This window comes from Choristoneura fumiferana, chromosome 29, assembly GCF_025370935.1.
Source record: "Choristoneura fumiferana chromosome 29, NRCan_CFum_1, whole genome shotgun sequence".
NCBI lineage: Eukaryota > Metazoa > Arthropoda > Insecta > Lepidoptera > Tortricidae > Choristoneura > Choristoneura fumiferana.
The window spans coordinates 7,985,715-7,999,885 of NC_133500.1; the positions used below are offsets into that span (position 1 = coordinate 7,985,715).

A 14,171-nucleotide genomic window follows, 5' to 3' on the forward strand; every position below is an offset into this window, starting at 1 on the left:
TCAGCGGTTTAGACGTGATGAAGTAACAAACAATAAAACAAACAGACTTACAAACTTTCTCATTAATCATCATCATCCCAGCCTATATACGTCCCACTGCTGGGCACAGGCCTCCCTCAGAACAAGAGAGCTTGGGCCGTAGTTTCCCACGCGGGCTCAGTCCGGATTGGGAATTCACACCACCATTGAATTGCTTCGCTGGTTTGTGCAGGTTTCCTTCACGATGTTTTCCTTCACCGCAAAGCTCGCTGTAATTCCGCACATGATTTTTTCGAAAAAACTCAAGGTGCGAGCGGGGTTTGAACCCACGACCCTCTGCTTGAGAGGCGATAGGTCAAACCACTAGGCCACCACGGCTGTTTACGCTCCCCTATATCACATATTAATGCAGGTGATGGTCATCCGTAGATATACGAAGCGGAGCGCTCCGAGGAGTTGGCAGCGCACCAGCTCGACAAGACAGAAGTGCAGCCCCAGGAGGGATGGTCGGAACAGGATCCGCTGGAGATCATTCATACACATCAGACTATGCGCTGAGAAGGCCATTGACAAGTTGACCGAGAGAAGGTGAGAATATGATATTTAAACACACACCTACAAAATCGGTCCTTTATGCATTTTATACACAAAGCTGGAACTAGAATCCTGAAAATACCAGATCCCGACCAAGAGGATCCTACAAAACCGGGCAGCATGTGAACCACACAATTGGCGTGGCGCCGTAACAACCCGATTCCCGCCAGTTTGCTTAAATGTTTTTACATGATAACGCACAGTAATGACAAATATGTCAAAGATTATACACATAATCTTGTACACACCAACCGTGAGGTTTTGCATCTGATGTACTTAACCCGCGCCGACCTAGGCACACCGTGTGTCTAACGCTGTCAGTGATCTCCGGGCGCTCTACGGGTTAAGTGTCATTCTTGTCTGTGAGTAATTGACACTTATCACTTTCGTCCGTCAGTCTTTTGGCCCTCCGAGATGCCTAACAAAATAATCACCCCCCGCCACTGGAACACACTTATCAGTTTTTGCTGGATCCGGCAAAACTTGACGCTGTGTGTACGGGCTCTAAGGCAAAAGGTTATGAGCCCTTGTTTTATATTTACTGTGTTTTTTTTTCAGGATATTCCAAGGATGACATTGTCACGTTGGGTATCACAAATCAGAGGGAGACGACTATTGCGTGGGACCGATACACGGGGGAGCCACTGCACCCGGCTATAGGTAAACTAACATACTTTTGTATCTTCCTTATCTGTTTACATAGTGTTCATAACTTTACGTAGTTTTCATGTCTGTCGCTCTTAATGTATGTTAGCTTAGATGATTTTAAACTTAGCAATGGATTTTTAATGCGGTTTTCATGAATAGATAAAAGTGATTTAAGAGGAAGGTTTAATTAGATAACTAAAAACATAAGAAGCCCTGACTGTATTTTTTAGCTTATACAAATAATTTAACTATTCAAAACATATTGGTACGTTTTGCAGTCTATTATGTATTTAAGTATGTTTATCCATAACACAAGCTAGCCAAAGGACTGAGATCAATTGATGTCAAGTATCCCGTGATATTTATGATATTTTAAATCTAAATTTCCAGGATGGAACGACATACGAACAGACGCAACCGTGGACGCGATTCTCGCCAAGGTTCCCGACCGGAACAAGAACTATCTAAAGAACACATCCGGTCTCCCCATTAGCCCCTTACTTCAGCGCTCTGAAGATGCGATGGCTGAAGGAAACGTGAAAACAGTGCGGCGAGCGAGCAGAGACAAGCGGCTTATGTTCGGGACTGTGGATTCATGGATAGTTTGGGTGAGGATCAGAACACGGCTTTAGGCTTCCACCAGAGATGTGAAAGATACGCTACGAAACTATGTGACTGTTTCCATTAATGCTAAGCTGTGTAGCGTAGCCGTTCGAGGAATATGCGCAGCCATGAGGTAGCTGTGCGAGGAAGATGTTTTACGACGAGGGCGCTATTTTGAATCTAGAGCGTGGCGAGAGACTCAAAGTACGCCGCTCGAGCAAAATAATTATTTTTTAACCTTTTTCTTTTTCAGACTCTAACGGGCGGTCCGCAAGGTGGTTTGCATATAACAGACGTCACCAACGCTTCGCGAACCCTTCTCATGAACCTTGAGACCCTTAATTGGGACCCTATGTTGTGCAGGTAAGCTACAATTTAATATATCACCTATAGCAGCCTAAAGGCACAAAATGTCTATCCCATCTAATATTATAAATGCAAAAGTTAGTGTGTTTGTATGTGTGTCCGTCTTTCAATTTTAGATATAGATTTTGATGTCGTTTCGATAGTTCTTGTATCTCTACCAGATAAATGAAACACTGTATCAGAGTATTCGGCCATTTTCACAGAAAAGTGTCACAGAAAAATGAGACGGTTGAAAGTCTACCGAAGAGGAGCGCAGATTTTATGCAATTCTACTGGTGGATTTTTATCTCGCTCACCGTTCCGGTTTTCCTTTGCAGGTTATCGGCATCCATCGGGATTCGCTGCCACAAATACGTAGCAGTTCTGAAGTGTACGGCGTCGTCAAAGACAGGTCTATATTGGATGGGATCAGAATATCTGGGGTAAGTTTGTCAACCGTTCGAGCAATAGCACCGTAAACAAACCGCCATGACAACGTCAGTTCTCTTTATAGTTTGTCGCCATGACGGATCATAACATATTTATTAATAACAATATAACATAATATTTACATAGATAGTAACGATAGAGGTACAGTAGCCGGCAATTAAGATTGCACATCGGTCTTCGGAAAAAGACAATTGGCTGTTCACGACGATTTCCGAACACTGGCGACCGTCCATCAATCATCGTTTTTATTGAGGGACGTTTTATACCAAATAAATACTGCACCTTTATGGACTTAATTAGTGTGCGTCAAATTAATGACATGTAAACTTCGGATGTCTAAAGTGCTGCTGCAACTACTAGAAAAAGGATAGTTCCCTCTTTTTCCTAAAGATGCCATCGTACAATTTAAAGTTTTGGGGGGTTTCAACAACTCTTTATATTTTCATCTAACTGCGTCCGTACTCTATTGCACCTGTTTAACGACTGACAACGTCATATAAGTAGTATAGTGTGTGACAACGCTCTACGAAGCCGAAATTAGCCGAGTCTCTTTCCAAAGACCGATGTGCAATCTTTATGGCGGGGTACTGTTATTATTATTATGGCATTCTACGGACATTTAACATACATGTTTAAGACATTCAAAGAACTGTTTACGGTTTGTACTAGTACTGCATTTTGACGGCAGAACATTGCAGTCATCATCATCATCATTCCAGCCTATATACGTCCCACAGCAGGGCAGAGGCCTCCTCTCAGAACAAGAGGGCTTGGGCCATAGTTCCCACGCGGGCCCAGTGCGGATTGGGAACTTCACACACACCATTGAATTGCTTCGCAGATTTGTGCAGGTTTCCTCACGATGCTTTCCTTCACCGCAAAGCTCGTGGTAAATTTCAAATGTAACTCCGCACATGAATTTCGAAAAATTCAGAGGTGCGAGCCGGGGTTTGAACCCACGACCCTCTGCTTGAGAGGCGATAGGTCAAACCACTAGGCCACCACGGCTACATAATCCCTAAAACACATGCAGTAATAATACCTATTGGTTCAATTGTTACTTTGCGGAGGTCCATATCAATGAACTTTTACCTTGCTGCTGCGCAATCCTTTGCTTTTGATCGGGAAATACCAAGGCGCGTGTACAGAGGGCGCTCATTTCGATCGGCCAGTTTGTGCCATCGTATTTTGTCGGAAAAGTTCGTATTTGTATCGCTTTCTCAATTCAAAATGAGATGGAAAAACATTACTCAATATATCTGTATGGGCAAGTCTGTAACTGTAACTAAACTGTGTACTTAATTGTCAATAGACATACATAGATCTGTTCTTAGGTACTATGTCATCGATGTAAGTGACAAGAAAAAGTGCATACATAGATAAATAAATAAATAAACTATTGCTCGGTTCGGAAATCGAACCCGGTCATTTTTAAAATAAAAGAGTAGGTAAAATACAATTTCTGTTATCTTTGAATAGTTTTGTCATTATGTTTTTTTTTTTTCAGATATTAGGCAACCAGCAATCGGCGTTAGTGGGCCAAAATTGCCTGCAAGCCGGTCAAGCTAAGAACACGTACAGGAGCGGTTGTTTTCTGTTATACAACACTGGCAATCGTCGGGTGCAATCGACCCACGGGCTCATCACTACCGTGGCCTATAAGATGGGGCCGAATGCACCCACAGTTTATGCTTTAGAAGGTAACATAAAGGTTTCTTTTAAATCAGTTTTAGAATTCCTAAACCATCATTATCATCATGTTATCAGCCGTAGGACGTCCACTGTTGGACATAGGACCTCCAGTTGCTTCGGTAGGAAGCGGCCTGCATCCACCGTGTACCCGCGGCTTTAGCCAGGTCATCCGTCCATCTCGTTGGTGGACGTGGACGTCCTACGTTGCGCTTGCTGATCCGCGGTCTCCATTCGAGAACTTTTCGGCCTCATCGGCTATCTTTCTCCGTGCTATAAGGCCTGCCAATTGCCACTTCAACGAGCTAATTCGCTTGGCTATATCGGCGACTCGCTCTTCTACGTATTTAAGTACATTTTACTAACTAGTACCAATATATTGACCGTCATGACATCATTAAGTCATCGTCAGGGGTCGGACAAAAAGTGCCGATGACGTCAAACCACTTATAGGTGATTTCAAATAGTATTTTTGATTTTCATAAACAATTATCACTTATCATTTATCAACCTCTTTATTAAACGATATGAAATTTATTTTATTCACTGAATTCCATTGATTTATTTACAATTATTTTGTTACTTCATTAATGCTACTTTGTTACTACATGTCACACGGAAGTTTAAATAAAAACATCATCTTGTGTGCAAGATTACGTCATTTTTACGTCATCCGCACTTTTTGTCCGACCCCTGGTCATCGTCATTGACAGAATTAAGAGAAAATAAAAGATATAGGGCTCTGGTAACACCCGCGATATTGATAGATCCAATGATTTATGATACCGTGAGCAGCGATTAATTGACATTTGGTAACCATTTAAAATTAATCTTATATCTTATATATCTTATACCTAGACCAATTTTTATGATTTCAGTTTTTTTGGATTTCTCTTCGTCAGGAATAGTATAATAAGTATTAAAAGAAATTGGAAAATTTACGAAAAAATTAAATAAATGAAAAACATTATCCCATACAAAGTGTTCATGGGTTTCGTAACTGTCAAACATTTAATGTTCATCCCGTCGATACGGTTACTCTCCCCTCAAATTAAAGAACGTATTTAAATAAATTGGACCCGCTAGATGGCGCTGTTGTTCGTATGTTATCATAATTTTAATGTATTTTTTCGAACAGGACAACGTCTGCCGGGTCCGCTAGTAAATTAATAAATTAAAGTAAATTTTAAGATTGGTTTTTTGGAATCTTTTTGTATTTTTTATTTCAATTCCAAATTTTTACTTTTACGGTCATCCCGTAAAACCTAAATTGAAAATACAAACTGGAAACATATATATTTGATTGCTTAGTAACGATATCTCTTGTCCGGGTGAGCGGTTAGTTCCAATGGAGTGCCGAAAAAGTTTCTCGATGAGGGCTACGGCATAGATGTCGCTAGCGTCACTGCTTAAGTGGCTAAATAAGAAACAAACAAGCTGAGATATGAGGTGCATAGGGGAAATTCGTGTCGGTACCGTTGACCATCAGTGGTGTAGCGGTATAGCACGCGGTACGGAATACCGAGGACCTGGGTTCGATTCCCAGTGATGGTCTTATTTTTCTGGTTTTTCTGTGCATCTATATTTCAGTTTGTATTTTCAATTTAAAGTAAATTTTTACCAGGTTCGGTAGCAGTAGCGGGGGGTGCAATGAAATTTCTTCGCGACAACCTCAAGCTTATACAGGATGTGGCGAAGGACACGGAACAAATCGCCGGCCAAGTGTTCTCTACAGGGGATGTTTATTTCGTGCCGGCGTTCAGCGGGTTGTATGCGCCTTATTGGAGGAAGGATGCTAGGGGGTGAGTGAAGCTTAAAAAACTATATATAAATAAAATTATGATTAGGAGCCTTTCATAAATTCCGTCACACAAGCTTTATAACTACATTTGACAAATCATTTTAAGTTCAAAACTGTTAAAATACCTGTAGGTAGATTACTTTTTAGGGTTCCGGAGCCAAAATGGCAAAAACGGAACCCTTATAGTTTCGCCATGTCCGTCTGTCTGTCTGTCTGTCTGTCCGTCCGCGGCTTTGCTCAGGGACTATCAATGCTAGAAAGCTGTAATTTTGCACGAATATGTAGGTAAACTATGCCGACAAAATGGTACAATTAAAAATTCAAAAACAATTTTTTTAGGGTATCTCCCATAGACGTAAAGTGGGGGTGTTTTTTTTTTCTCATCCAACCCTATAGTGTGGGGTATCGTTGGATAGGTATTTTAAAACCATTAGGGGTTTTCTAAGACGATTTTTCAATTCAGTGATTTGTGAAATATTCAACTTTAAAGTGCAAATTTTCATTAAAATCGAGCGTCCCCCCCCCTTCCTCTAAAATCTAAACTGGTCGGTGGAAATTTTGAAAAAATTCAGGATGGTAGTAATTGTATCAACTTTCAAGGAAAACTATAATGGCTAAGTTTGCTTGAGAATTATTAGTAGTTTATGAGTAAATAGCAGCCTAAGGTAAAAATATACCTAAACTTGGAAGATTCCGTATAAAATACGAAATCCTTAGAAAAATATTACTTAATGTTTTCGTAATGGCTACGGAACCCTATTTTGGGCGTGTCCGACACGCTCTTGGCCGGTTTTGAATTATTGAAATCGAACATTCCATTCGAAAGATATTACCAATTAAATAACGCGCCCGGCTTCGCGTGTGTATCGTTTTTGGGAAATGGAGCCGAAAAATGTGTGTGAAGTGCCCTTGAGGCCTTTTTTTGAAAATTGCACCCATCCGGAGACGGGGCGGGGCGCTAATTTGTAATTGACTAAGTTTTTTTGTTGCAGTATCATCTGCGGTTTGACGGCGTTCACCACCAAGCATCACATAATCAGAGCGGCGTTGGAAGCTGTGTGCTTTCAAACTAGGTACTTTTTTCACTCATAAGATGAAGCGTTAGCAGGCCTCTCACTAATTGGACTGTCTGAGTTACGGGCAACTTGTGGCAAGTGGGCAGTTGTTCATTTGTGGCGTTCTAAGAAGAGAAATCGTTTGTTTAACCTTGGACGTCTTCCGGCTGATGATGATGATGATTTTTTTGGCACGTATCTGAATCGAAAATTGAAATATCGATAGTTAAAATATCGACGGTCAAAATATCGAACCTAACCTACTTTCGATATTTGACCGTCGACTTTTTAACTTCACATATATAATTTTCGATATTCAGATACGTCCCCCCGTAGCCACTATAAAAAAACAAATACTAAAAACAAATAAGATATTTAAGGGGGCTTCCATGTACAACAAACGTGTTTTTGCCGTTTTTTGCTAATGTCAATGAATGTTGTATAGATGGTACGGAACCCTTCGTAGTCCGACTCGCACTTGGCCGGTTTTTTATTTATTTAATATGTCCAGTCGAATAAACTGATTCATGTACCAGAATGGGTGGGGTCCGCTTAAATAATCCATTACACTATTATATAACTCGAAATTATACGTCAAAGCAGAAAAATAACAATTTGAAATACATACACAAGGAATAACATTATTAGATATATTAATTTTCGATATTCAGATACGTCCCAGATTTTTTTCTGGCTTTTAAACTACTAGAATCCTAACAAACAAGACCAAACCAAAGACCAAAAATTAGGGTACGTTAGGATAACCGTGATTCTTACGTTCACAATAATGGTTCCTGTCTGTGCCAGGCTAGTTGGCGGTAGTATCTTGAGGTCTGGCCTAATCGCAAGCAAGCCACCCTAATTAACAGTTGCTTTCGTTCTTCCTCAACCAGGGACATATTGGAAGCCATGAACAAGGATTGCGGTATGCCGCTTTCCAAACTGCACGTAGATGGCAACATGACTTCTAATGATCTGCTGATGCAGCTCCAAGCCGATCTTGTCGGGATACCGGTCTGTAAGTAACAACAATAAATAATATGGAAGCATACAGCACAAAAAATAAAAGCTTTTAAAATGTTTTGTGTGTATGTTTGTCTAACATCTGGTAGCATGGTGTACTGTTGTGTTGCTCTGAAGACGAGCTCTAATTGAGTTCTTTTAGTTCATTGATATGGACCTCCGCAAAGTAACGCCTGATTCAATAAATAAATAAATTTGTGAAGTTTTTTTAATGAAGTCGTCTATATTGAAATTGGTGCGGGCCACAGGAAAATACACATAGTTTTAGTAACTAAAGGGTTAAGCTACTTTTGAGCTTGATTGTACATCAGGTCAAATCGTGTAAATTATTCTGCCCGTATCAATCCTGCTTATCAGTGTATTAGTTTGTACTGTACAAGCAACTTTTTCCAGTGCGAGCTCAATCATGGGACATGTCGGCTTTGGGTGTAGCGATAGTTGCTGGCCAATCCGTCGGCGTGTGGAGCATCGAGACGTGGCGGCAACACGCCACACCTACGGACGCTTTCCTGCCTACCAGTACTGATGATGGTAAGATATTTACACCTTTGTCACCATGTTTCGGTGGTATTTGGGAGATGGGTGTAAAGAGTCTACAGCACAGGAATGAAGCCTGCTTATTGATACACCTTTGTTACCATGTTTAAGTGGTATTTGGGAAATAGGTGTAAGTAAAGAGTGTAAAGTACTACTTGAAGGAATGAAGCCAGCTCATTGATGCTTTACTACTCAAAACAGATTTTACCCCATTTAGGTAGTATCTCCGAAAGGGCTATAAAAAGTAAATTAGTAGTTTTTACTATGTTAGATGCTATTTTGAAGGAGAGTTATAAAGAGTGTAAAAATACTTCTACTACTGATAATTTTAAGGAGTTGACACTTTTGTTTCCACGTTTAGGTGGTATTTGGGAAGGAGTTATAAATAGTGTAAAAATACCTCTTGGAAAAATTCTGACGGGGAAAACTTGTGTTCCATTCCTGATTGTGATTATGATGAATGATTGACTGAACCCGAATTGTAACATCACTTCGGTGGATTAGAAGCATAAATAATGTGATACACTTTTCACAAACAAAAATAATAGTAGATATGAGGTGTCTTACTCTTTAGTGTCGCCATAGACACACATAATTTAACTTCAATGTTAATCAGTAATGTTTTTTATAGATCGTGATGCGCGCTATACGAAATGGAAGATGGCTGTCCAACGCTCCCTAGGCTGGGCGACCGTTAAAAAATCAATCGCCATGACAGGTCAGACACGAAAAAGCATGCATAACAGCACAGACAATAACTCTACCGGCAGTAGAAAGAACTCCCTGTTCGACAACGGCACCACTGACCAAACCATAGACGAATTTGAAATAGACGAAGAATGTAGCACTGTAGAAGAACTATTAAAATACCAAGCGAGAAAATTTTCAATTTTCGTGTCAAAGACTCGCAAATTAGAAAGAAGCATCTTGGATGATGCGGAGTATTTTATGAGCAAAAATGAATGCGACTATGGCATGTGTCAGTGTTGCCGTAGTGGGAAAAAGTTGCAAACCAACTGGGAATCTATAGAGGAGATCATTGAGAATGATCCAGAGATCATATTCGATGGTGATCATAACCCTATAGTGGTTGAGCCGAAACGGCATTCTGTGGCGGCCGTAGAATTGGCGCCTTTGGATTTAGATTCGACTTTGCTTATGGGTAGCGGTGTTAGCTTGAGGAAGAGGATGCATTTGGAGAAACTACCGGCCATATTTAAAACTATTTGTAATAAGTTCACGCATACTTCGTTGACTTAACCTTTATTGGGTCGATAAAGTGGATTTTGAAGTTCAGAGGATCTAATTGCTCAGATAGTTTTATTTGTAGAGATGCGAAAGTTACAAAGTTTCTTATTCAGTATTAGTTGCGCAAAATGCTATACATGCTATGGTACAGTCACCAGCATTAATATCTGCCACAGCGGAGCGTGCAAAAATATCTGACACGTCCGTCCGGCCCTAGAAATAGAGTCTTATCAGATATTTATGGACGCTTGTTGTGTCAGTTGGTGCTGGTGACTGTGCCAGCTTAAGATATCTCCACGCTAAATTACGTTAGATATACCTAGTAGCGTCATTCATGATCACGAGTCTTAGATAATTTAAGACGGGATTAGCCTTTGTTGTACTTTTATCTGCAACTTTTTCTGCCAATTCGCACGGGGGGGGGGAGGAAACGCATATAGCACACTTCTGTCAAATTTTTACGTGTTCCTACAGACGCCTACCAAAACAAAATCGCGACACAAATGTAAAACACGTGCGAATAGACATTTTGTCGTAATCACACTAACTAACGCTCGAACTAGTGATTTTGTGTGTTCAATCTACGTACTAGATGGCGCACTGTTGCGTGAGGTTTTTAAGTATGGCTTTCAAAGTCTGTTATTACGGGCGTGAAAACAAAGTTTAGATTAAAATCGTATTTAATACACCTTAAAACCGTACCATAAAAATATCGAGCATGCCACAGTGTTGCATAGTCCCCGTTTTGTTCGGAAAAAAGGGAGGACAAAGGTTTCCGAAAAAGACAAAACTTTCTCAAAACACAGACATTCATTGCCCCGGAACGCATATTTGCCATAATTAATTTCAGATATTGCAAAATATTCACAAAATTATTCTAATTATAAATAAACCCGCGTAGCTCACCCAAAAACTATGAGATTTGACATTTCGGAGACCTCACGCTACACTAGCGCCTCTAGTGGCGAATTCATACGCGATAGCCCTCATTGAATGGGCATCAAAGAAAGAATGGATTACTGAAATTAAATTAATATATTTTGAATGAAAGTGGTCATCATTTACTACAATTTTCACGAGTTTTAATAGTTTTTTACCGTGGATTCTATTCTACTCGTAATTTAATGACAGAAAATTTTAGGGTCACTGAATGTAGTGGTGACAGTGTAAGTGCCACTTTATTCAAAGGCTGGCTGTAAGTGATATAACTAACTGCCCTACCGATGATTAGGGCTGCAAAGCTAGGCATTTCCTGCGCAGTATCAAAAAGTAATGTTAAGTACCAGCGCCCATAAGGTAATCTTTTAAATCAAATGTACAAATTGCTATGAAATAAATATAAATAAACCTTTAATTTTGCAGATTAGGGTTATGCACCGCGTATTTGGACGGTCGGAAGTTTTAAGAACATTAAGTTATATAGATGATTAAAAATATCTAAACACGTACTAACGCATTACAATACATTCAAGTTCAGATGACCAAGAGCACTAAGACTGCTCCGCTGCTGCCCTCTCGTTCTTAGACGAGGCCTGTGCTTTACAGGGGGACGTATATAGGCAGAGATGATGATGATGATGACACTACTCCGATTTATTGTTTATGATGGCGACTGTACACCACAGTAGGTTAAAACGTAATTACAAACATAATTTTCATGAACATGTTTATTTTATAATTTACAATACAATAAAATTTCTTTTAATATCCATCTTTTTTCATTTGTAAACACTTCACTTCGAAGCATGATAACTCAAAATAATGTGAGCAGATAACGCTCGATTTTTTAGGAGCCAAAATACCCGGTCTGCGACAAAATTTAGTCCATTGGGTATAAATAAATACGAAGTATGTTAACGCAAAAAAAACTATAGATTAATGCTCTGTGGTTTAAATTAAAGTTAAAATAATCGTTCGTTCATCGGTTCAGTTCGTTTGCGTCCCATAACCACCCTCGTTACTTTGCGGAGGTCCATATCAATGAACTAAAAGAATTTCTTTGCTCACCCGTGACCTTATGATAGCTAAGTTTATGCAAGATATGCGTGTTCATGCAGTTCCTCCACCACACTGTAAGACTCTAACAGATGAGTATAACATCTGGTAGCATGGTGTACGGTTGTGTGGCTCTGAAGATCAGCTCTGGTTGAGTTCGAAACGCGTCAGTGTATTGTGCTGGTGGTGTTACATGGGTCTGTGTGATTTGTGTGTGTTCTGTTAGGTGGAGAAACTGCATGAACACGCATATCTTGCATAAACTTAGCTATCATAAGGTCGCTAGAGAGCAAAGAACTTCTTTTAGTTCATTATATATAATAATGATTATTATTCTGTAATTTATGTTATAAAATTAAATATGTTATATTAACGTTCTGGTAGCGTAAATTGATGATTAAATTACTTACGTATGTCTTTGTTGACCTTGTTTTGTACGAAATAACTGCACAAGACACCATTATCTAAATCATCGTAGATTCTACGATATCCGTCCAGCAGTACGGACAATCAAAAATGATAACCTGCCGCGACCAACTCTGGTTTTTATAAATGATGACGTTCAAGAGAACATATAGCATGGCATAGGGTCGTGATTGGACTCACCTGTTGCACTGGCGTACATAGAGTAGGCACTAGGATATAGGCAAGCAGTGCGCTGTTGGAGCGCAAACTAGCGCAGCCTGACCTGGAATTGGATATAATATACCTAAACTTTATCGTAAATATTTCGAAAAATAACGCATTTGACTGAAGCGTCCAAAGTTGTTTAGTATTTATCAGAAGGCGAAGTGGATAGTTTATGATTAGCGAAAATTTTTAAAATTTTAAAAAGATTGCTTGCTCGCTAGCTCGACAATAATGTCGCATACAAATTCCATTATTGTCGAGTCTCAAACTTTTTAAAAAGTTAAAACGGCCATGGAAAAGTTAGCACAAGTTGTATACAGCCAACTCAAGTGGCCGGTACATATTATTTTATTGATATGTGTGTCGAAGTAAGCATGCATACCGGCGCGCACACATTTTAGCTTTTTATGCTCTAATATGAAAAAATATATTTGAATGTTCTCACATTTGAATCATGAACGTATCTGCAAATCATCTGAAATCATGACTGATTCATGGGACATACCTTTTAAAATGTGCACCAACTAAAGTACTTAATAAAAATACATTTTGAAATATGATATTCTTCAAAGTGACTCGAGTTTTCGCATCTTTATAAATAAACATTTTGCTTTATAAATGGGCGGTGGTTTGAACGCTTGCTATATGGGGCTGTTTTATATTTATATTGAACTGAAATTTGTTTATTTGAATTGAAATTTATATTTTTTCAGGCAGTAAAAATGTGTCGTTAAGTAATCTGGCTAGTAAATTATAAAAAGCATTACATAAAATGCATAGTCGCGTTAAAAATGTTATGTGAAAAAATGTAAAGGTGTTGTTTTAAAAAGACATTAGTGTAATTTTATTCTGTTGTATTGTTGTTAGTTTTTGATTTGAACATTTTTATGTCAAATGAGATTGTTTCTATTGGAAAAAAAGTCTGTATATCACACACACAAATTATTGTTAAATTTTAGTTGTGTTTTTATTTCGCTACTTCGATTAATTTAGACATATTTGGTAACTTTTTAATTATTAATTAAAAATTGTGATATTCTGCTAGAAGTATATTTGCCTCATTTCTAGTAGAAAAGTCCTAAAAGCATACTAACTATCCAATGATCTCATTATGATTGTACATAGAATACTTACTAATCATCTGAGTCCACTAGAAAAGGACTGTATTAGATACTGCAAAGTAAGGTTAAATTTGATAATGTGTGTGATATACAGTTTTTATAAAGAAGACTTTACGTTGATTGTATTATTTTAAAATAAATTTAATGTAGTCCTACTAACATAATAATAAGACTGCTAATAACTTGAATATTGAATAAAAGTATTATTTTGTTTTAAACGGTTTTTGATTTGTCTACGCCTTTAGGTTTTTTCAACATTACATTTTCATAAAATAATTAGTAAAAATATAAAACCTTGACTAGAAAATACCCTGTTTTAACCGTGACCTCTAACTTGACCTTTGGCCTTGACCTTTGACCTTAATATTTAAACGTCATCTACGTTCTGGCTGACCAATAAGGATGGAAATTATTTTTTAATACTTTAGAAAGACAAAGGCACAAGTATTTGTT

General features: G+C 38.7%; 1 protein-coding gene and 1 pseudogene across 1 annotated transcript in view; both read left to right on the forward strand.

Moving 5' to 3' along the window:
* LOC141444034 (glycerol kinase-like) overlaps positions 1-2,191 on the forward strand; it is a 2,470-nt pseudogene extending 279 nt beyond the window's left edge.
* LOC141444354 (glycerol kinase 3-like) overlaps positions 1-14,171 on the forward strand; it is a 34,814-nt gene that overhangs the window by 16,083 nt on the left and 4,560 nt on the right. The window contains exons 8-13 of the mRNA XM_074109891.1: positions 4,127-4,319; positions 5,933-6,110; positions 7,102-7,182; positions 8,058-8,182; positions 8,581-8,718; positions 9,356-9,442. Of these exons, the coding sequence (XP_073965992.1) occupies positions 4,127-4,319; positions 5,933-6,110; positions 7,102-7,182; positions 8,058-8,182; positions 8,581-8,718; positions 9,356-9,442 (802 nt within the window). The remainder of the gene's footprint in view (positions 1-4,126; positions 4,320-5,932; positions 6,111-7,101; positions 7,183-8,057; positions 8,183-8,580; positions 8,719-9,355; positions 9,443-14,171) is intronic.